This window comes from Mesoplodon densirostris, chromosome 1 (genome assembly GCF_025265405.1).
Source record: "Mesoplodon densirostris isolate mMesDen1 chromosome 1, mMesDen1 primary haplotype, whole genome shotgun sequence".
In the NCBI taxonomy this organism is placed as follows: domain Eukaryota; kingdom Metazoa; phylum Chordata; class Mammalia; order Artiodactyla; family Ziphiidae; genus Mesoplodon; species Mesoplodon densirostris.
The window spans coordinates 8,647,394-8,670,762 of record NC_082661.1 but is presented as its reverse complement, the minus strand read 5'-3'; the positions used below and the strand labels follow the sequence as shown (position 1 = coordinate 8,670,762).

Here is a 23,369-nt window from a genome sequence, read left to right as displayed (position 1 = left end):
TGATTCAAAGGATGTCTCTGCCAGGCACCAGACTAGCCACGCTTCCCCATGGTAGAGTCAGGTGCATTCATGAGATAACTTCTGACAGGGTGTTAGAGACCAGCAGGGAAGCTTGGGTGCTGTGGAAGCAGGGAGGGAGGACATCCCAGCCGGGGCGGGGGCGGGGCGCCCACCAGGGAGGGCTTCATCCTTTTACAAGATGAGCAGGAGCTGGGCTGGTGGGGATGGAGGAAGGGGTGGCATGGGCCTGGGCATGCTCTAAGCATCTTTCAAAACATTCCTCGTCAACCAAGTGATCCATAAAATGTCCTTGTGAAGTGTAAATAAACAAGTCTGTCTCAAACGTTATGGTAGGTTAAAACCTATGGAACTGGTGGGGCTTCCCTGGTGGCGCAGTGGTTGAGAGTCCCCCTGCCGATGCAGGGGACACGGGTTCGTGCCCCGGTCCGGGAAGATCCCACATGCCACGGAGCGGCTGGGCCCGTGAGCCATGGCCGCTGAGCCTGCGCGTCTGGAGGCTGTGCTCCGTGACGGGAGAGGCCGCAACAGTGAGAGGCCCGCGTACCGCAAAAAAAAAAAAATCTATGGAACTGGTAAATCGGTATTGTAGAATTTCTGATGGAGTGGACTGACATTACACTTGGTTTGCCTTTCGTAACAGAGCATTCTGCACTGCTGGGTGGAGGGCAATCCCTGGGCCTCGGTGTGCATCGCTAAAGGAATGGAGCTTTTGCTGCTGGTGCTTTGCTTTTACGACACACCTATGAGGTGTTACAGCCACAGCCCTGGTCAGGCATTCAGGGTCTATTCTCTCATCACTCCTGGGAGGGGGGAACATGCTTTGCTTTATGATAACTCACTTTGTGTTATAATGTCTAGGTGAGAGAAAGAGAAAGCCGGCTATAAAGGACTCTTGTTCAAAGAGGGAAGAGGGAGAAACCCACCATCACTGGAGAAACCACATGCCAGCAAGGTTAATGGAGCTTCACACCTCTCACCATGAGGGATACACACCGAGGGGCTGAAGCGGAGCCACACCAAGGGGCTGAAGCGGAGCCACACAGGAGCAGGCCAAGCTTTAACAAGTGACATGGTGATAATGTCACTAGCAACGTTCACCACCGCGGTCATAGTAAGTTCTATTCCTCTACTGAATCTCATCGCGACGACCACCAGTGAAGTAGATAAGCAAGGAGGCCTGTCCCCATTCTACAGCTATGGAGACTGAGGCTCAGAAAGACATTGAGGGATTTGCCCAGGGTCACCCAGCTGGAACCAGGTGGAGCCAGGGCTTTGGACTCTTGAGTTCTTATCTGTCCATGAAGGCGCAGCAGAGCAACTGAAGCAAGCAAGGCCGCCTCTTTTGTCTGCTGTACACGGGATTGTTCCAGTAGACGGCCACAGCACAAGCACCATCTGATTTGGGCCTCTCATACCCGTCCCTGCTGACCACACATGCTCCACTACCAGCGTGGACCTCAGTAAATCCTGATCAGCAGGTGACCCACTGTCCTGCCTGCAGATCAAGGACCAGTTCTGCAGACACAGAGCCACTCGGCTCATCCTGAACTAGGTGACCAACACAAGCATTCAGTACAGAGTCTGGCTGTCATTTAATGCCTACCCTCCTTCCCCTTTGTTTTTTGTTTTTTTGGTACGAGGGCCTCTCACTGTTGTGGCCTCTCCCACTGCGGAGCACAGGCTCCGGACGCACAGGCTCAGCGGCCATGGCTCACGGGCCCAGCCACTCCGTGGCATGTGGAATCTTCCCGGACTGGGGCACGAACCCGTGTGCCCTGCATCGGCAGGGGGACTCTCAACCACTGCGCCACCAGGGAAGCCCCCTCCTTCCCCTTTTGATGAGCTGCCAGAGGAATGTGCCCCCTGTGCTGGAGATCATGACCTTGACATTGGAAAAAGCCAAACAGCATCTTCCCTTGGATGCACACTTAGCCAGGGATACAGCCTCTCAGGGTGGGGTGATTCTTAGCCGTAACTCATTGGAGTCACCTCTTTATCCTCTACCCACCACTGCAGTATTTTTATACCAGTCACATTTTCCTTCTTGGTGTGGTGGTATCACAAGTATCTTTTCCACACACAGGAACGAGAACACGGGCATTTGAAGACTCCCTTTAGGAAGGTTCTTGACAATTCCCTCCGCACCGTGGCCCTCTGCAATGCTGGGAAGGATTTCTCCAGGGGCCATGGGCACCCTCAAAAACCTGGCTGGTGAGCCACCTTGCTTATTCCCAGAAAGAGTCAGAGGGTATTTTGGAGTTTGAGTCTTAATGGTAAATGTTTGAGTCTTGATGTCTAAAGTAAGAGAAAGGGACAGAATTTTCTTCACTGCCTTGTTGAGGAAGCATTCATCCTCTCCAAGGATGCCATCACCCAAAGGAGGTGAAAACTGGTTTTCCAGGGGCTAAAAATCTTAAATATTCCATGCATTGTGGCCCTCCAAAGTGCAACCCTACCCAACAAAATTTTATTCCTTCATTTTTAATGTAATGGGTAATTAAGAAAAGTGTCTAGAAAGGGCCAGTCAGGAGACATGGTTGAGACACACTGCCCTTGAGAGTAGTGGGTTTTGTAAGATGCTCAGCATCCTCAAGACTCTGTCTCCTCATCTCGGAGGTGGGAATAAATCACATCCTGGGACCTACTGAACTCCTGGCTCTGTTGCTTTCCTCCCCTCCTGAAGGAGACCGAAGAAAGAGCCTCCTTTCCTAGTAATTCAGTTTCGAGCAATACATCAGAGGATCAGAGCGGTACATCAGAGGTAAATTACATGCACGATGACACTTGCTGGAGCAGGTTTCATCCTCTCACACAAGTCACTGCAAGTGGGGAGCTATCCAAAGGCTCCAGGGCAGAAAGGTAGCTGAGAAAATGGATGCATCCACTCACTGGAACATTCCACAGCATCCAACGACAATCATGAAGACAGCAATGAGACATGGCTAATGATCCAATATTAAGTGAGAAAATCTGGGCAAAGCTGTAACCATCCTCTGATCAAAATCGTATGAATTCTGTGAACATAGAAATGCAAACCCTGGGGCTTCCCTGGTGGCGCAGTGGTTGAGAATCTGCCTGCTGATGCAGGGGACACGGATTTGAGCCCTGGTCCGGGAAGATCCCACATGCCGCGGAGCAACTAGGCCCGTGAGCCACAACTACTGAGCCTGCGCGTCTGGAGCCTGTGCTCCGCAACAAGAGAGGCCGTGATAGTGAGAGGCCCGCGCACTGCGATGAAGAGTGGCCCCCACTTGCCACAACTAGAGAAAGCCCTCGCATAGAAATGAAGACCCAACACAGCCAAAAATACAAATAAATAAATTAAAAGAAGGCTCAACATTAAAAAAAAAAAAAGAAAGAAAGAAAGAAAGAAATGCAAACCCTGGATAGAAATGGGGGAAAATGAAAACCACTGATTCTTCAGGGTACTGGGCTCATGGAGGATTAGCCTTGAGACTTTTACTTTGCATTTGATATGGTTACAATATTGTTTATCCAATGAATTAAAATGTTAAAAAAAAAGAAAGAAAGGAGAAAAAGTCCTCTTCCATCATCTTTACTCATTTGTCTGAGAAACAGGCACTGCATCTGATCAAGTGAAAAGGAATTCCAGAGGGAGGGGGAAGGAAGAGAGCCAGGGCAGGAGGCGCCCGTGGTGGGCGGAGCTGGGCTTGTCTGGATCCGTAAGCCTGCTGTCCTGCCCGGGCTTCCTGCCACCGTCGTCCACCCCCAGGGTCAGGAGCTCAGCGACCCCACCGCCTGCTGCCCACGACCATCCTCAGCTGCCCCGGAAATAAAAACCAATAGCCGGCTGCCTTGCAACCCACGTCTCTCCTGGACTCCCTTCTACCGCCTCAGGCCACACGCTCCTACCAGCCAGAATTTCCTGAGCATTTGGTACCTGACAACAGCAGGTCCCCAACTAAAGTCCCATCTTTTTAACCTCTCCCCAAAACCACTTCTTTTTCTCCCGCTGTGGACGGTATCGCAGGCCCTGGGAAGCACACCGGAACCCTCTCTCTCTCCAACTTATTGGGGAATCCTAGGACTGGTCAGTCCCCCTCAGAAACCCCTCCCCCTATCCTTCTTCAGACCCGGCAGGTCCCTCTCCTGGGACAGGGACAGAGCTCACCAGTCTACTGTCCATACAACTTCCAGAAGGATCTCCCCGAACACAGCCCTGCTCCTGGTAAAGACCTCCCGGTTCTCAGACTCAAGACTGAGGCCTCGGGCTTCCCTGGTGGCGCAGTGGTTGAGAGTCTGCCTGCCGATGCAGGGGACGCGGGTTCGTGCCCCGGTCCGGGAGGATCCCACATGCCGCGGAGCGGCTGGGCCCGTGAGCCATGGCCGCCGAGCCTGCGCGTCCGGAGCCTGTGCTCCGCAACGGGAGAGGCCACAGCGGTGAGAGGTCCGCGTATCGCAAAAAAAAAAAAAAAAAAAAAAAAAAAAAAGACTAAAGCCTCTCCTGGCACTGCCAACTGTCCCAGAAACAGGCCGACCCCTCCTGCCTCCACAGTCCTGTTCTCGTTGTCCTCACTGCTCGGACCACCCTTCCTTCCGTCTCTTCCTGCCACAGGCCCTGGATGACGGCGGAGCTCATTTGCAACCCCATCCCTTCCCAACCACGGCCGGCCATGCCGGCCCTGTCCCCCCACATATCTGCCCCGTAACAACCTCAAAAGTAGAGTTATCCAGGGCTTCCCTGGTGGCGCAGTGGTTGAGAGTCCGCCTGCTGATGCAGGGGACGCGGGTTCGTGCCCCGGTCCGGGAAGATCCCACGTGCCGCGGAGCGGCTGGGCCCGTGAGCCATGGCCGCTGAGCCTGCGCGTCCGGAGCCAGTGCTCCGCAGCGGGAGAGGCTGCAACGGTGAGAGGCCCGCGCACCGCAAAAACAAAACAAAACAAACAAAGTACAGTTATCCAGTACACTTTATGGATTTAAGGTAAAATGACAGAGTCTCTGCCCTCGTGGTCCCAAATGACGGAGAAAGGTACCGTACATGTAGACACAGAGATGACTGAGCAATTATGAATGGTGACTCATGCTGGGAAGGCCCTCAGAGCTCAGAACAATTAACTCAATCTGCATCATAATATCAGCATTTGCGCAAGACCGGTGGTTGATAAGTCAGTGCTCCAGAAATAATTCTCACACACGCTGGTCGCTCACATTCTCATGATTTCCCCTCCAGGCAACAGCTCTTCTGTTTTCTCTTCCTGTTCCTGCCTCTGCTTCTCATTTCTGTGTTGTTTGTAAATGTCTCTCGCAATATACTAGGATTAACTGACATTTTTTTTCCCCCTGAAGTAGAAAGATTTCTACAACAATCTAGCAGACTCCATACAGGGAATTGCTAAAAAGTGCTGGCTTCTTTCCCATCCCCAGGAGCCAGGAGTCCAAATGGCAAATCACTTCTGGCTTGAACACTCTTCAGGATTGATAGATGCCCCCAACGCCCAACCTCGGACAGTTTCCAGTTGAGTGCTGCAGGGTCCTGAGAGATCGGAGTGGTCCCCCAGTGTCCCCTGCAGGGGCTGCATTGCTTTCTCGGGCTCCTCTTAGCTCTAACATCTACCAAGTGATGGGGACCAGAGTCCCCCAGGGTAATGAAGCACATCCATTAGCTCTCCTCATATGAGAAGGACCTCCATTCTCCATGCGGGACAACTAGTTAAAGATGCCACACTCTCTGTGCAGTGAGCTCATTTTAAATGCATTTAGATAGATTGCTTTTGACATTAACTGCACCAACTAAGTTGCTATTTGCCTAATTTCTGGGCAAAAAGATGTCCCGAGATGCCCACTGAGCAAAGCTGTGTTAAGACACGAGTGCTTCATAAAATGGAACAGTGAGCAGTCACATAAACACCCGAAAATGGAGTGCAGCAGGGATGACTCACAGACCTCAAGTCCAAACACATTATCCTGACTTCTGCAGAGCAAGACCACAAGACCATTTCTTTAGCACATCCCACCTCTAAGTCTGTGCCGACAGGTGCCTGGAAGCAGCTGTGTGTGTCTCAAATTAAATGACATGGAGACTAACTGGGTTTGTTGACTCCCTGGGATGAAGCAGAGAGCCCTCGTGGCAAAGCCTCATTGCTCCGACCTCAGGAAAGTCTCCTGCCCTTGTACTGCGTGGCTGGTACCGCTCCCTCAGTACCTATGAGCCCTCGCTTTGAGCCATGTTACTTTGGCCTTTGGTGAATGCTTGTTCATTAAACATATTTGTGAGTACATTTCTCTGTTCCTCCTCCTCCAACAGATTCTTACATGTCTAAGGGTTTCTCATTTGCCAACACTTCCCCGCGCTTTCTAGCACAAGGCTTGCGGGGGGAACGCTACACAGGATTACACAGGCAAAGCACTCGGCATAGGGCTGCTTTTTTAGCCTGTCCTAAAAAACTCTTGGTCTCTTCTCCCTTCTGCACCCACTAGACAGATGCTTCAATAGCTCAGGATTACTTGGTTTCTGTCATTAAATCTGGGGACAGTCTCATCTGGGACGTCTTCTCCTCCTAACAGTCTAAAAGCACTGAGAGCCATAAGGTATCAACCAGCTGTTCTGAAACCTGCCTGTATATTAGAATCACAAGGAGAGCTTTAAATAATTTAGATTCCCCAGTCCCTTTTCCTCAGGATTCTGCTTTAATTGGTCAGAGGCAGGTTTCAAGTATAGGTATTTTTCCAAATTTCCCCCAGGGATTCTAATACCGAGAATCAGAATAACAAGGGGAGTGTTACCTATTCCCTCGGTGACTCAGTTTCGCCATCAGTAAGACAAGGCCAACAACAGTCCTGCATTTCTAGGGTGGTTAGAGAGACTGACCATGTTAACATAGGTAAATTCCTAATGCAGGGAAATTGACGTAGGTCGGATGTGAGAGCTTCCTGCTATTACTATTACCCGTGTTATTCTGGATTCTTTTTCTTCTTCGACTCTGCACATGACTATTGTCCTTAAATCAGTGATACCACTCAAACACACAGCGATGTATTTTTTAAAATTGAAGTATAGTTGATTTACAATATTGTGTTAGTTTCAGGAGTACAGCAAAGTGATTCAGTTATATATATATATATATATATATATATATATATATATATATATATATATAGAACATTATTTTCCATTATAGGCTACTACAAAATATTGACTATAATTCCCTGTGCCATCCAGTAAATCCTTGTTGCTTATCTATTTTATATATAGCAGTTTGTATCTGTTAATCCCATACTCCTAATTTATCCCTCCCCCTCTCCCTTTCCACTTTGGTAACCATAAGTTTGTTTTCTGTGTCTGTGAGTCTGTTTCCATTTTGCATATAGATTCATTTGTATTATTTTTTAGATTCCACACATAAGTGATGTCATATGATATTTGTCTTTCTCTGACTTACTTCAGTAAGTATAATATTCTCTTGATCCACCCATGTGGCTGCAAATGGCATTATTTCATTCTTTTTTATGGCTAATATTCCTTTGTATATACATATACCACATCTTCTTAAGCCAATCGTCTGTTGTTGGGCACTTAGGTTGTTTCCATGTCTTGGCTATGAACATTTGGGTGCATGAATCTTTTCAAACTAGAGTCTTCATTTTTTTCTGGATATATACCCAGGAATGGGATCACTGGATCATATGGTAGCTCTATTTTTAGTTTTTTAAGGAACCTCCATACTGTTTTCCATAGTGGCTGTCACCAATTTACATTTCCACCAACAGTGTAGGTGGAAGAAGTATAGTATTAAATCAGAAAGCTTGGCTTCAAATTCTGCTTCAATCACTTGCTGGCGAGGGAGGTTTCCTCTGGTCACCTGAACCCCAAGGCATTCTCAGCCTCCAAACGACAAGCATTTCCTGTGGCTTCAACAAACCATAAAAGCACAAAAACAAACACCGATGTGCTTCCGGGCACAGGAGAGATTTCTCTTTGACAAACCTGGATCTTACCTGACGCATTTCCTTATAGTTGTGGTGCTTAAAATCCAGGTCATCGGTGGTGGTCATTTCATTCCGTCGGTGATAATAGTTATTTGGATCTAGGGACAGAAATATGGTTTTGAGTTCATTCACATTATTCTGTTACTTGCGGTGACTGTGTTAGGTGCCTGATTTGTGTGGGAACACAGCTCAACCTCCAGCTTCTAACTTTCGCACAGAGGAGAGAGAACCAACTTTCAAGAAGCATCTTAAGAGTCAGAACTACCCAGTGGGGAGAGCATGGGCCTGGAGCCAGAATGCCTGGGTTCCAATCTCTTCTACTTGTGTGCTGTGTGACCTTGGATAAGTCACTAGAGCAGTTTTTCCTTAGTGTCTTCACCCCTAAACAGGGGGACACTGGTACCTCCCTCACTGGTTTATTGTTAGTATTAGTGCCTGGCAAACAGTCACACTAAATGAAGGAAGGAATAAGTGAATGAATGAATGAATGAATATCACAACTGCATGGAAATTTTCAGAAGTGTGGTGGACGCTATCAGTTGCTTGCCCAGCATGCAGTCCACTTTCATCCTTCCTAAGAGAAGCCCTGTGTTGTCTGGGAATCCCCACTTCTCCACTTCTAGGAAACTGACCTCATGCCTTAAGCTCCAGGGGTCCTACATGACTGGTCTAAGCCAATCAGAACATAGCACTGCTGGCCACTCTTATTGGTCCAGATTGAAGGGAAGGACTTTAATGGCACAGAGGAGTGAGTGAGAATCTCTCCAGAGTAGGGGACAGAGAGAACCTCAATAGCTACTGAGTGAACCAACCCTAGATCCCCATCAACCCCCCTTGGGACTTCCAATCACCTGAGATAAAGAATTCCCTGAACTGCTAAGCCAGTGGGAGCTGGGGTTTCTGTTGTTGGAGCGGAAGCACCCTAACAGGCATAATCAGGGTGCATTAGCAGTGGTGACCCCTGAGGACTGGAGAGGAGATGTCCGCTCTTAACTTAATTCTCTTCCAGATAAATTGGCTTTTTTCTTTCATTCCTATAAGCTGATGTCGTTTATATAACTACAAAGACAAAGAGCACTGAGAAGAAAGGAGGGGCAAGGGAACAGGAAGAGCTGGAAGGAGGCTGAGGGGGGAGGGACCGTTCAGTGGGCCCTCTCCTGACCTGACAAAAAGTCGGAGGCTTACAGAGCCTCAGCCAGGCTCGCCATCTCCAGCCCCAGCTCCGTGCAGTCAGAAATCCTGGTCAGCTCAGACCCCTCCCCAAGGCAGAGAGCACATGGGGCTTCAGACAAGTTAACCTACTAACTCCGGAACCACGCGAGCAAAGCTGGAACCATAGCTGCTGTTTGATCCAAGTGGTTCAAGGGATAATTCTGGAGGTGATGGCGGTGGCGGGTGATGGGAGGACGAACACCAGCTCCCAGTGGTATTAGGAGCAGGGAGTCCTCATTCATACCAAACAAGGCCACAGACCAGCATCACTGGCTGCTTGTGAGACGCAGCCTACGCCTACTGAATCCGAATCCACATTTAAAAAAATCCAGAAGTTTGAGAAGCACCGTGTTAAAGTACTGAGCGCACTGCCAGCAGGGTTGAGGTCCGCGGTACACATCCCACACATCTGCAATCACGTGAGCTGGCTGCCTGTCTGCAATCCACAGCCACCTGGCGTGACGGCCACCTGGAACCTACCTGCCGAGGGCCCCTTAAAGACTGGCTTCACCCTTGAGAACTGCGGCCACATGTGGCACGTTGAAAATCACTTATAGACCCACGCACCAAAATCGACTCGGTGTTTAATATTCACAGAAGGTTTTCCAGTAACACTATTAGAAACAAATAATCACCATTGAAAAAGAAATAATGTGGGTCGGGGGCAAACTGGCATTCTGTTCCAGAAAGAAAGCAAAAGTAGTTCAGGTTCAGCAAAGGCCCCCAGTTATGTTCCAAGCTCTCCTCTCCTTTGGGGAGTGCAGGCTGACCGTACCCTCCAGCAAGCCATCTGCCCTTTGATTTCCAAATCCGTATGTTTCAAAGCCAAGGTAAAGCACATTTTCACATTACTTTACACTGAATTTACCCACCTGCTGATTCCTTAGAGCTATTCAACACCCCGCCCCCGAGTCCCAGGGGCCTCTTTCCAAGACTCTTCTTGAAAAGCCCCTTTTGTCTTCAAACGCAAGTTACGCCTTCAAGGTTCTTAAAAAGGATTGAAGAAAAACGCAGAACTCAACGTAGAAAGATCTCCATGTTTGGCAACATCCTTCCTTCCTTGCGACTAATCAATTTGAGGATATGCGTACAAGTTCCAGAACTGACTCAGAACCACAGGCGAACATTTTCACAACCTTCAGTCTTCCACCTTTCGAACAAATACTTCTAAACTTGTCCACTTATTCTGATTGGATAAAGTTTTATTGAGAACCTATCAGGGCTCTAACACTGTAGGTAAGGAGTGAGAACCAAGCCCGCCCCTCCCTGGGGCCCATAGTCTACAAACCCACCCCGTTAGTCAGCCAAACCCACCGTCCCCTTCTCTCCTCTGTGGACAAAAGAATCCCAGTCTCCTGTGGGGAATCTATTCTAGATGCTTCCAATGGAATAGCCTTGCCCAGCACTCACAGGTATGGGTGTGTGACCCAGGTTCAGCCAATGAAAACACACGTCCTCTGGTCACAGCCACTGGCTCAGAGATGGTCCCAGGATCCAAGCTGGGCTGATAAGACGACCCCTCCCAGAGCTCCTCCCCACGAGGGTCTCCTGCTGGCGTCACTCACATGGTGGATGAGTTTGGGGTGTTAGTGGCCAAGCTTCCTCCTTGCACGGTGGTGAGGACGGGAGCCCTGACTGCACCAAGAAGGCCCTGAGATTGCAGACCTATTCCTACCTGAAGCCGGAGTCAGATCTACCCCGGGAATTTTCATTCCTGTGAGCTAAAATTTTCCTTCTCCCCCGACCCCTCCCAAGGTAATTTGAGTAGGACCTCCGACATTTGAAACAGAAGTCCGGATTTAGTCTGCAAGGCTTTTATCCTTGCAGTGGAGCTTTGGAGAATCAGTCTCCTGCTTCCTTTCATGTGGCTGGTTTCATATATCAGATGTACTGAAAACCAGCTGATTCCTTCTGGAACACCTGAGTAATGGGAATAGACAAACTGCAGATGGGGCACATGGAGTCTAAAACTGCCTTCCCAACATGACTTCTCTTATTTGGTGCCTCAAAGTCCTGTTCCGTCCCAACGGGTCTACTCCTTAAGCCTCTTTTGCGTTGAATGATGGCCCCCCTCCAAAAAGATATGTTGCAGTCCTAATCCCCAGGACCTTAGAACGTGACCTTCTTTGGAGAGAGGGTTTTTACAGAGCTAATCAAGTTGACATGAGGTCCTTAGGGTGGGCCCTATTCCATTATGACTGCGTCTATCCAAAGGGGAAATGTGAACACGGAGAGAAGCACGCAGGGGATACCAGGTGACAGTGAAGGCAGAGATGGGGGTGATGCATCTAACAAGCTGAGGAATGTCAAAATTTAGACAGCAAACCACCAGCAGCTGGGCGAGAGGCAAGGAACAGACTTTCCCTCATGGCCTCAGAAGGAACCAGCGCTGCTACACCTTGATCTCAAACTTCTACCTCTAGGACTGTGAGACGATGACTTTCTGTTATCCTAAGCCACCTGGTTTTTGGCACTTAGTTACGGCAGCCCAGGAAACGAGTCCACACCCTGAACGTTCCCAAATCCTCACTGATGGGGACACTCGCCATTCTCACCCCAAATCCGGCACCAGCTCACTACACTATGCAGACCAAACCCCATGACTGGACATCCAAGGGAACACCACCATTCTCGGACCATTCTGCTCAGCTGTTTACTGCTTTGGGGGTTGGGACCTTGCTTTTCGGGTGCTCAGCTGGGAGAGGAAAGGCTATCTTTCCTGAAAAGGGGGCTCACTGCAATCTACAATCGCTAGTCTCATGACGTGCTTTATCCAGAACGGGCAAATCCATAGAGACATTGCAGATTAGAGGTTACCCCGTGGAGGGGGATCCGGAAGCGATTACTCAGTGGGTCCAGGTTGTTCTTGCGTCCATGACAGAGTTCTGAAACTAGAAAGAGCCAGTGATCATACAACCTTGTGAATATACTAGCACTGAACTGTATGCTTTAAAAAAGCTTAATTGGGGCTTCCCTGGTGGCGCAGTGGTTGAGAGTCCGCCTGCCAATGCAGGGGACATGGGTTCGTGCCCCGGTCCAGGAAGATCCCACATTCCGTGGAGCGGCTGGGCCTGTAAGCCATGGCTGCTGAGTCTGCGCCTCCGGAGCCTGTGCTCCGCAACGGGAGAGGCCACAACAGTGAAAGGCCCGCGTAACTTAAAAAAAGAAAAAAAAGCTTAATTGTATGTTATGTGAATTTCACCTCATTTAAAAAAATATTGCTGGCCTCCAAGTGCTCTCTGAGGACTAAGGAGGATACCAGAAACGCAGCCACCACAGATCTTTCTTTCCCTGCCACGAGGGCAGCCCCTCACCCAAGGAAATGCCCACCACTGTGGCCTTGTGACATCCCGAATCCCCGACACCCCCAGCACAGAGCCCTGAGCACAGATGACCTGGTACCATATGCAAATAGCACCAAACCCCTTCTGCAAAGAGCTGGCTCCCTGATGAGAAGAAGTCGCCCTTGTCCAGCGCCATCTGACTGTTCTTATGACAAGGTCACTCCAAAAGGGGCAAGGGGGAGACATGGACCCCCAGGCAGAGCCGATTATGATCTTAGGTCATTACTGTCAGTGCAAGCATCAAACCCACAGCTCCACGTGGCTCCAAAGAGGGAGAAGCACATCATTCATGCTTATTTCCTTGCCGCCCCACCTCATATAACCCTACAGCATAGCATCTCCACCACGCTGCTCGCGTGAGTCCAGGAAACCCTCTGATTTCTCGGCTGGCGCACCTTCTCCAGGAAGCCCCAGGGCCAATCTGCGGCCTGACTGACAGGAGAAACTGTCAGGAAAGACAATTTTCAAGAGTGTTGCTGTTTATACAGTTTCCTAAGATAATCAACATCAGGCAGTTGGACAAGAAGAGAAATCACACGTTTATTTAAACTCAGAAGGGCAAGCTGCCTTCTGCGACAGGGGGGACAGGCTGCAGCCAGCAAGCCTGGAGCCCCCTGAATTGAGAGGGATTCACTAGGGAAAAGATGCCACCACGCCTCCCCCACTGGACAGCGAGAGCTCTGGGAGCAGCAACTGTGGCATCTTATCTCAGCATCCTTGGGCCCTGACTCAGAACGGGTGCTCCCGAAGCGTTTGATACATGAATGAATGAGTGAGGAATGAACGGATGGATGGATGGATGGATACTCCAATCAAGTTATTTAGAAAGGGCTAGTTACAAAAAGATAGCACTTTCTAGGGCCCAGGTGACCTCTGAGAAGAGGCCCACTTTATACTGTGATGTTATTACCCTATCACTATGGCAGAACAGAGAATGGAGGGTAGGGTGGAGCGAGTGGTAAATGAAAAGCACATCCTCAGGATTGAGGATAATTATGGAACATTATGCCATCTTTGGGTCTGTTAGTGTACTGGTTTCCTAGGGCGCCATGACCATAAAGTAGGTAGCTTGAAACAGAAATTTCTTCTCTCACAGTTCTGAAGGACAGAGTCTGAAATGAAGCTCTCATCAGGGCCGTGCACTTTCAAGGCTCTCAGAGGAGATCCTTCCTTGTACCTTCCCAGTTTCTGGTGGTTGACAGCAATCCTTGGCTTGTAGCCTCACGATTCCAATCTCTGGCTCAGTCATCACATGCCTTCTCCCTGTGTGGCTCTGTTTTCTCTTCTTAAGGACACCAGTCATTGGATTTAAGGCCTACCCTAACCCAGTATGATGTCATCGTAACTACTCACATCTGCAAAGTGCCTCTTTCCAAAAAAAGGTTACATTCTGAGGTTCCACATGGACATGAATTTTGGGGGGAGTGTGGCCTGACTTGGTGAAGAAAAGTGGAAGGTAGTAAAGCAAATAGATTTAAAAGGTCCTTGCAACTATGTTGATGCAATAGAACCCATCCTTCCCCCAGTTTATACAAATTGTCGAGAGGGGGTGGGGCAGGCTGAAACATGATTACAGTTCAGCGAGATTGGTGGTGGTCTTACAGTTAAAACATTTTCTCAGTGGCTTATGAATGGAGGGTGTGTGTATTCAGAGAAAGGAGACACAGCATCTCAACGGGTCCTGGCCCACCCAAAGGAATGATTCAGGGGCACTGCCCTTTAGCAGCTCCTCCATGCTTGAGGGACACAAGCTCCTTTCCACAGATCTTTGTACAGCTCACCACAAGCTCCTCTGGGCCGAATTCAAGACCCTGGACCCCTTGGCGCTGTGCAGAGAGAGGACAGTTGCTCAGACCTGGTGGCCAGGAAGACGAGGTGGGAGGAGTGAAGACTTTCCCCAAAGAGGTCAGAGTCTCACATTCATAATAGAAGCTGCAGACCAGCACCAGGGGCTCAAGCATTGCCACCCCCTGCCCTGCAGGGCTATTTCCCAGGACTCTGGGCACAGTCCTGTCACCTGTGGGGAAATCGTGTGCAGAACAATGAGCTCTTTTTTGAACCAGGCAGAGCACATTGCAGTGTTGTTTGCAGCAGCAAAATACCTGGAAACCACCAAGGCTGTGATCTGCAAGTCCGCTGGCGTGTGTCTTCACCTGAATTCTTCATGATTAAAAATGTATCTGAAGAAGCTCTCCCCAGAGCTTCCGATATGCATAGATCCTTAGTCCAAAATGGACAAGTCCGTTCAAATTTGGGGAAGAGGACTTCCTTTCACTTTTTAAAAAGATGAACAAGGGCTTCCCTGGTGGCACAGTGGTTGAGAGTCCGCCTGTCGATGCAGGGGATGCGGGTTCGTGCCCCGGTCTGGGGGGATCCCACGTGCCGCGGAGCGGCTGGGCCCGTGAGCCATGGCCGCTGAGCCTGCGCGTCCGGAGCCTGTGCTCCGCAACGGGAGAGGCCACAGCAGTGAGAGGCCCACGTACCGCAAAAAAAAAAAAAAAAAAAAAAAAGATGAACAACATTTAAAGGATTTGTTTGAATTAAAAAAATTTTTTTAATCATGGTAAAACACACATAACATAAAATTTACCATTTTAACCATTTTCAAGAGTACTGTTGAGTAGTGTTACATATATTCACACTGTTGTAGCAACAGATCTCTAAAACATTCTCATCTTACAAAACCAAAACTATAACCATTAAACAACACTCCCCCTTTTCTATTCATTATGAGCTTTAAAAATCCTATTACTAGACCATGGTATAGGGTAATTCATTTTCTAGTTCAAAAATTTCTGGACACATTATTCATGAAGACTTAAAAAGAATCTTCCCCGTCCTCTGCTTCCTCCTGAGAGTCCACAGGAAGATCGGGAGGACAGAACAGAGAAGCAGCAGAAGCAAAGGTAAATGAATTTTTCATAAACACGAGTTCCAGGAAGAAGAGACTCTGGGCGGTTGCATGTAGAGCACGAAGTCACCTTGGGTTTGAGTGGCTGAGTTGCTTGGGTCACCCCTGCCTTTGGCCTCGTTAACTTGCACAAAGGAATTGTGTCGACAACAAGGCAACTGAGCAAGATTCAATTACCCACATGGACATGGGGCCCCTGTGCCACCCCAGGCCCTCAGATGTGACCACCACCGGGTGGCATGCACAAAGGCCAGCTCCCCTCTGGGCAGACTGCTAAGTAACTTCTAGAAGAAAAATGGCCCTAAGTATTCAGGGTTGGAAAATAGAACCATTCCAAGTCCATACTTGAAACCCATCCAGATTTCACACTGTAATTCTGTCTTTGTGTTTAAATTGCTCCCAGGACCTATCTTCAAACATACACACACCAAGAATAACTTAACAGGAAAATATTTATTTCATGAGACTCTCACAGGCTGCCCTTTGCCCTTCACCAGCAACAGATGAATTCCCGCCCTCAGAGAGAAACCGTGACCCTGCTTTTTAAAGCAAGCAGACCAAGGCTGTGCTGAGTGACCTGGCACAAACAAGGCCTCCCAGACCCCCACCTACATCTGTGCCTACAGACGCAGTGAACTCAGGAAAGCCCAGCAGGCTCTGGGCGGCAGCAGGTGACTGTCATCCCAGGCTGAACCAGCCACAAAAGGAGGCCCAGATCCCAAATTGGGAAGCCTTCAACATTCTCTCTGGATCATCCTTGGAAACACATACTTCCTTTCCACCAGCAATCCCAGCCACCGTAACCTAGTTTGAGCAACAATCCCATAATTTACACAATAATTTTGGACGCGCACAATGACACAGAAACAAAGATACTCACTGTGGGATTCTGTAGAGAATCAAAACACTGGACACAACTCAACTTCTAACTATAAGAGGCAGTTTGAAAACATGAGATATTGTCCACAAACTAGGATAAAAGCATCCACAAGACAGATGGTCTCTAATAGTTTTAATGGCATGAAAAAAGTTTGCCGTCTAGTAAGCACAAATATATAACAAAGAATCTGTCTGGTATAAGGGTAAGTAGGTAGGTAGGTAGACCCATCTTTCTCACCAATACAGAGCGTGTGTTCTATAAATTCATACCTGGCAAAGAAAGATCATGGATATTACAGGATTGAGGGAAAAGCAATAAACTACATGAAATATGCTCCAAAAACGCAGTAACTGTAAGTTCACAGTGTCGGGGGTGGGATGGCTATAGAAATAGCGTGACGGATATAGCGGCACCTGAGACATCAGAGCTGGTGGTGCCCTTCCCCCTGGCAGGGGGAATCCAGAGGTAGCAAGGCCTGACTCTCTCACTAGACAAGAAAGCTGAGGCTTTCCTGGAGGAGAAAGTATAGGAGAGATAACCCGAAGCTGTGCTCCTTGTTCCCTATGGCCTGACTGTGGGTGAACAGAAAAGTGGAAATTCCTAGAGGCCCTAGTGAAGGGCCTTAGGAATGTTCTGGAGGCCAGCTTCCTTCCCTGGAGATGTCTGGACAGGATGAAGAGGCTGCCACATAAGGCTCCATATGCACACAAACTCGTAAGTTCTGAAAGGCCGACAGAGCAGCAAGCCAAACAAGATCAGCCTGTCCAGAGCAGACATCAGCAAGGGTCCACGTGTGAATTCAAGCCCCCATCTTCCTGTCACTCTGGGGCCGCACCCAGATACCATGATGTGAAGACAGGGCAAGGGGAACACAGCCTAAAGGAGCAAGCATTTACCCAAAGACACAGGCATCCAAGCGAAGTTACTTTTACAGAGAGTCTGTGTACATGGTCAAGTCTAAAATTAACTCCTACCATCTCCTCTACCCAGTGTAGCGGGAGCAGTCAAGGGCAATTAAACGTGTTACCAAAAAAAAATGTTATCTAATTTTTTTTTTGGCTTGCTTCTGAGTAGTAGCTTTGAGCGAATTTTCAACCTTGCAACATATATCATCTTAAAATCCCAGCAGCAAAACCACAGCTGACATGTTACTTTAATACACCCAATGTTCATGGTGTTTCTGAGTGGGGTTATGGGAGATTTGTATTTATTTTCTTTTGGTTTACCTATGTTTTCTAAATATCCTGCAATAGATGTGGTATTTTTTTACATGAGAAAAAGATCGTGTGGCTTATTTTTAGTCACCTTGCTGGCTAAGCACCTGTGCTCCGTCAGCACTCCTGCCCTGCAGGAAGCACGGGCAGACTCACCTGGCAACGGGCAGCCGAGGATCTCCATCCTCATGCAGATGCTCCCATTATCGAACCAGGACTGTGGGTTTATGCGGATGTAGCGCGCCACCATGGGGACGGGCAGCTCGTTGAGGACAGGGATCTCCTTTTCACTGTTTCCTTCAAATATCTATTTATGCACAAGGGGAAAAAAAGAGAATCTTTTAGAGCTTGATTATCAGGGCATGGAAGAGTCAGTAATTCACTCATTCCACAAGATCTCGAGCAACACCTAACGTGAGCTGGGCATCGAGGGGGAAGGAGAAATGGATCAGGCCTGGACCCTGCCCTCAGGAAGCCCCAGTCTAGTGGGGGAGGCAGGGAGGAGGAGGGGTGTTATATTTAGATGTCATAGGTGAAATCTATTAGTGCCATGGCAAAGAGACATCCACAAAGCTCTGGGATGTCAGAAGAAGGAGAGGACCAGGCAAAGCTTCAGGGATGAGGTACCATTTGAATTGGCCTTGAAGGAAAACGCTTTAGATGTGTAGGGATGGGAGGGATTGTAAAGAAAAGGAAGCAATGGCTGGAGAAGCCCAGAGATGGGATTCAAGAGAAGAGCAACCGTCTCCCTGTTACTGGAACACAGACGAGTGTGTGCAGGGTTGGGGGGTGGGGGTGGAGCGTGGTAACTATGATAAAGAAGGTTAAATGGAAGCTGCAGTCAGATCTTGGAAGGCACTGGATACCATGTTTGGAACTTGCACTTGAGAACCCGAGGAAGAGGGTGATAAGATCGGAACTGGACCCGGAGGGAAGCGTGGAGCTGAAAGACCAGGGTCGTTAAAGAAAGTTCGGGAACTACTGTAATTGACTAGCTGTGCAGGCCCCAACATTCCCCATGGGCCGCTGACCTTCCAGGGCTGAGTTGTGACTTGTGGAAGAGACTGAATTCCAGCAGCTCTGAATTTGAGCCCTAAATGTGGGCCACTTGGTTCCGAGCTTCAGGGTACGGAAAGGGGGTCATTATCCATCGGACTGGATGGCTGGTCTGGGTTGACACAGAACCAGGCAACATCCGGGTGCAAACACTGGTCGGGTGTCCACTGCCTCTGCGAAGCCCTGCACAGCCAGACACCAAGGGCGTGGTCAGAAGGAAAAGAGACTCACCATGGCTCCAGATCCATTCTTAACAGTGACCCATGTATGGCTGTCATTGCTCACCATGACCTTATAGGAGGTTACCCAGTCACTCCTAAGAAAAAATAAAACACCATTGGGACTACGCACTTAAAAATGTTTCCCTCTTCCGTGCAGAGGTGCGGCAATAGAGAAAGCAGGTCCCAGAGGTGGACAGCACTGGGTCCCACCCTGGCCCCCACTGCTCACCCTCCTTGTGGCCTTGACCAGGTAACTGACCCATCTAGGCTTCAGTTTATTCATCCACGAAACGGGAATTATAAAAGCACCAAGCTTAAAATATTAATGTAAACATTAAATGGTCTCATACCCTTTAAACACTTAGGACAATACCTGGCCCCCAGTAAGAACTAAATGTTGGTCACGCACACAGAGATACACAAATAACTTACATATTTGTTTATACTGAACATTTACATCACACACAGTAGTAGAGTTCCACGTGGGAAAGAAATCTCAGTAAAAGTGGTAAGTTGGCCTAGAAATTTCATTTGGAAAACTGTTTGGGAACATAACAAACTAGATCCCACCAACCACAAAAACAGCAGCCTGAGTCTGTAAGACACACGAGGTTTCTCCTGGGCTGTCATAGCCATGCAGACAATTCTCCCACCTCACTCTGCAGCCAGCAATAATCCAGTGATATCTGGGCCCCAGGCCAGACCCCTTTCATCACATCCTACTGCACAGAAATTATTGAGGGTAAAGGAGCCAAAATTTGACTTCCCAGAGTGGAGGTCAATTTGATAAGCAAAAAAAAAAAAAAAAAAAAGACTTTCCTGTGGAAAACACATTTTTCCCCTCTGCCTCAGTTTTTTATAACATTAATTGTTAAGCAATGTAGACAAGCCTTCCTGAGCGTCTTCCTTTCAAATTTCTTAAATATTGGAACTAAGCACCAATGTACTAATCTTTTTATTATTATTATTATTCTTTTTGCTGTTCGCGGGCCTCTCACTGTTGTGGCCTCTCCCGTTGTGGAGCACAGGCTCCGGACGCGCAGGCTCAGCAGCCATGGCTCACGGGCCCAGCCGCTCCGCGGCATGTGGGATCTTCCCGGACCGGGGCACGAACCTGTGTCCCCAGCATCGACAGGCGGACTCTCAACCACTGCGCCACCAGGGAAGCCCTGTACTAATCTTTTAGAACATTCCACCAGCTGAAGCATTTGGAATCCTTGTTTTCCTACTGTGAAATCTCCTTGGACTCAGGATCCAGATAGATCCCAAGAAGGTTCTCAGTTTCTAGTCCAAATCAATAATGTCTAGTAAAGTTTCTTTAGAAAGAGCAGCTGGCTCTATTCATTCTGCATTGTCTGACTCGTTCACAAATTATTCTTAGGTGCTTTTATATGTGCTTGGAAGCCAGCCCTCTGCTGAACTTTCTCCCTTCTCTCACCTGTCCACCAGCTTTGTGTGACTACCTGCTGGAAGCCAGGATCTATCCAGCAACATGCTCCTCCTCAGGAGGCTACGGACTTGAGCCCACGCCTGCAGATTAAGATGCGTTAAGCATGCCTTTCGAAAGGCCCCTCAGCAGCAGCTCAGGCCCTTTGCACCGGAAAATGATCCTCACCCCAAATAGCAAACTGTTTCCAACATTCAAATCATTTCCAAATGACTTGCATCTGCAGTTCCTTTGCCATCTGTTTTTCTGCTGATCATGCCCCACAGTGACCCAGCGAGGCAGTCAGCAGAGGTGAGGGGTGGCAGAGGTGAGGGGTGTATCCCGCGAGGGTGGAAGTGATGAATTTAGGAAGCCTCTCAGTCGAAAGAAGCACACAAACAATAAGAGAGGGGTGGAAAGAAAAATTCAAACAAGTCCTCCAAAGAAAAGGGGAGAGAGAAAAAAGGAAATGCAAACCAAGTACTAATTTCTTAAAAAAAACCAAATATGGACAAATCCAACACTTATGTTTGAAGGGTAATTAATTATGTGGCTCAGCCTTCTCTTCTGAACCGCAGACCTACATCACATCCTTCTGCCTATCTTACCTCTCCACTTACCATCTCAGCGATGTCTCTAATTGAACCCGCCCAAACCAACTGATTTATTTCGTCCACTCTGTACCCCAACCTGGGAGCCCCTGCCTCAGAAAAAGTACTGCCATCCACCCAGGGCAACAAAATCCGAGTCCTCCTTGGCCCCCGTTTCCCTCTCTCCCCTACAGTGAAACCATCGCCAAGTTCTGTCAATTGTACCTTCCACATCCTTCTAGAATCTCTCCACTCCCTCCATCTTCACTCCCACCATCCAGCCCATTCTCTCTGGCCAGGACTATTGCAGTTGCCTCCCACTGGTCTTCTGAAATTTAAACTGCCCTCAAACCTATCATGCAGTCAGAGGTTTACTTTTCTAATGAAATACTAATATGTCACCTCCTGCTTAAAATATCAGTTATGTTAGTATTAAGACCAAATTCCTCATCACGTTCTATAAGACCCTTGCTTACCTCCTGTTTTCCATGCTCTTTCAATTCCTGATTATACTCTCTCTTGCTTCAGGGCCTTTGCACATACTGTTCCATTTGTCTGGCCTCCTCTTCTCCTGTTCTCTGTCTGCCTCTAAACCAGCGGTCCCCAGCCTTTTTGGCACCAGGGACTGGTTTCGTGGGAGACAAGTTTTCCACGGACCGGGGAGGGGGATGGTTTGGAGATGATTCAAGCGCATTACATTTATTGTGCACTTTATTTCTATTACTATTGCCTTGTAATATATAAATGAAATAATTATACAACTCACCATAATGCAGAATCAGTGGGAGCCCTGAGCTTGTTTTCACTTGCCGCTCACTGATAGGGTTTTGATATGAGTCTGCAAACAATTGATTTGTTATGGTCTCTGTGCAGTCAAACCCCTCAGCTAATGATAATCTGTATTTGCAGCCGCTCCCCAGCGCTCGCATCACTGCCTCAGCTCCACCTCGGATCATCAGGCGTTAGATTCTCATGAGGAGCGCGCAACCTAGATCGCTCGCATGCGCAGTTCACAGTAGGGGGTCGCGCTCCTATGAGAATCTAATGCCTCCGCTGATCTGACAGGAGGCGGAGCTCAGGCGGTAATGTGAGTGATGGGGAGCGGCTGTAAATACAGATGAAGCTTCGCTCGATCGCCCGCCACTCACCTCCTGCTGTGCAGCCCGGTTCCTAACAGGCCACGGACTGGTACTGGTCCGTGGCCGGGGGGTTGGGGACCCCTGCTCTAAACTATTCAGACCTCAAACTTTATCAGATAAGCCTGTCCTAATCCTCCAATCTAGCCAATTTCTTTTCTTATATGTTCATTTCTTTCATATTTCAATTCTGTTTGTAATGTTATACTCCCTTCTAGAATTATCTTTATCCCCCACTGGAATATAAGCATCTCATAGATGGAGGAAGATGAGATTGTGGTACTTTGGAGGATGCAAAAGGAAGCTGATATCCTGGAGGAGAGTAAGGCACAGGACAGCAGAACTGTGGTTCCATGGGCTCTGCAGGCCATTTGATAGAGGCAGAACTTCCTCTGCCAGGCAGTAGGGAGCTGGCCCCTTTGCTGTCCACCTACCATGGTTAAAAGTACTTTAGGACTAATTAGAAAGCCTTCTCTACTACCAAAACTTCCATCTTAATAGAATGCTTGGAAATCAGAGACTATCTAAGTGTTTCCTGTTTACTCTATGAAACTGACTCACCTTTTTACCACATGTGACTCTTGAAAGACACAGCAGAGGGTCCTCTTGCTGCGAGTTTATGAATAAACAACCTTTGTTCATTGTGTCTCAGGCTAAGTTTTGTCTTTGACAATTCATATTATTGCCCATAATTATGATTTTTTCATTCTCATTGCTTTCTGGTATTCCACTCTGAGAATGGTCAATTTATTGGGTTGGTCAAAACGTTCGTTTGGGTGTTTCCATAACATCTTAGGGAAAAATCCAAATGAACTTTTTTTGCCAATCCAGTATTTGTCCATTTTATTGCTAATGAGCACCTGAGTAGTTTCCAGTTTAGACTATTATGAATAGTGGTAGTTCTATGGAAATTCTATGTCTGCATCTTTTGGTGAATTCACATAGAATTCTGCTTGGTGTGTAATTAGGAATAGAATTGCTGGATCACAGGGTCCTAAGATATACATACGTTTATCTGCAGTAGTTTTCCAAATTAACTGTGTCTATTTACACTTATACTAGAAGTGTATGAGAGTTCCAGCTGCTCCACATTCTTGTCAACACTTGGTATTATCTTTCTTTTTCATTTTAGCCATTCTGATGGGTATGTCCTATTATCTCACTGTACTTTTTAATTTACTGGATGACCAATGAAGTTCAACATCTTATATGTTTATTGGGCATTTGAATATCATCTTTTGACGAAACGCTTATTCAAGTTTTCCCCTTTTTTTCAATTAAGTTGTCTTATATTGATTTGTAAGAGTTCTTTATACATTCTAGATGTAAGGTTTTTTGCTAAATATGTGGATTACTAATATTTTCTCCAGTTTGTGTCTTATACTTTGTAGTATTTTTTGATGAAGAGAAT

General features: G+C 47.9%; 1 protein-coding gene across 6 annotated transcripts in view; it reads right to left on the bottom strand.

Moving 5' to 3' along the window:
* Positions 1-23,369, bottom strand: part of CPXM2 (carboxypeptidase X, M14 family member 2) — a 134,221-nt gene that overhangs the window by 29,642 nt on the left and 81,210 nt on the right. For all 6 annotated transcript variants that reach the window (XM_060098449.1, XM_060098458.1, XM_060098468.1 and 3 more), the window contains exons 5-7: positions 18,817-18,901; positions 17,686-17,836; positions 7,978-8,066 (exon numbers count right to left, since the gene is read on the bottom strand). In XM_060098449.1, coding sequence (XP_059954432.1) covers positions 7,978-8,066; positions 17,686-17,836; positions 18,817-18,901 — 325 coding nt within the window. The remainder of the gene's footprint in view (positions 1-7,977; positions 8,067-17,685; positions 17,837-18,816; positions 18,902-23,369) is intronic.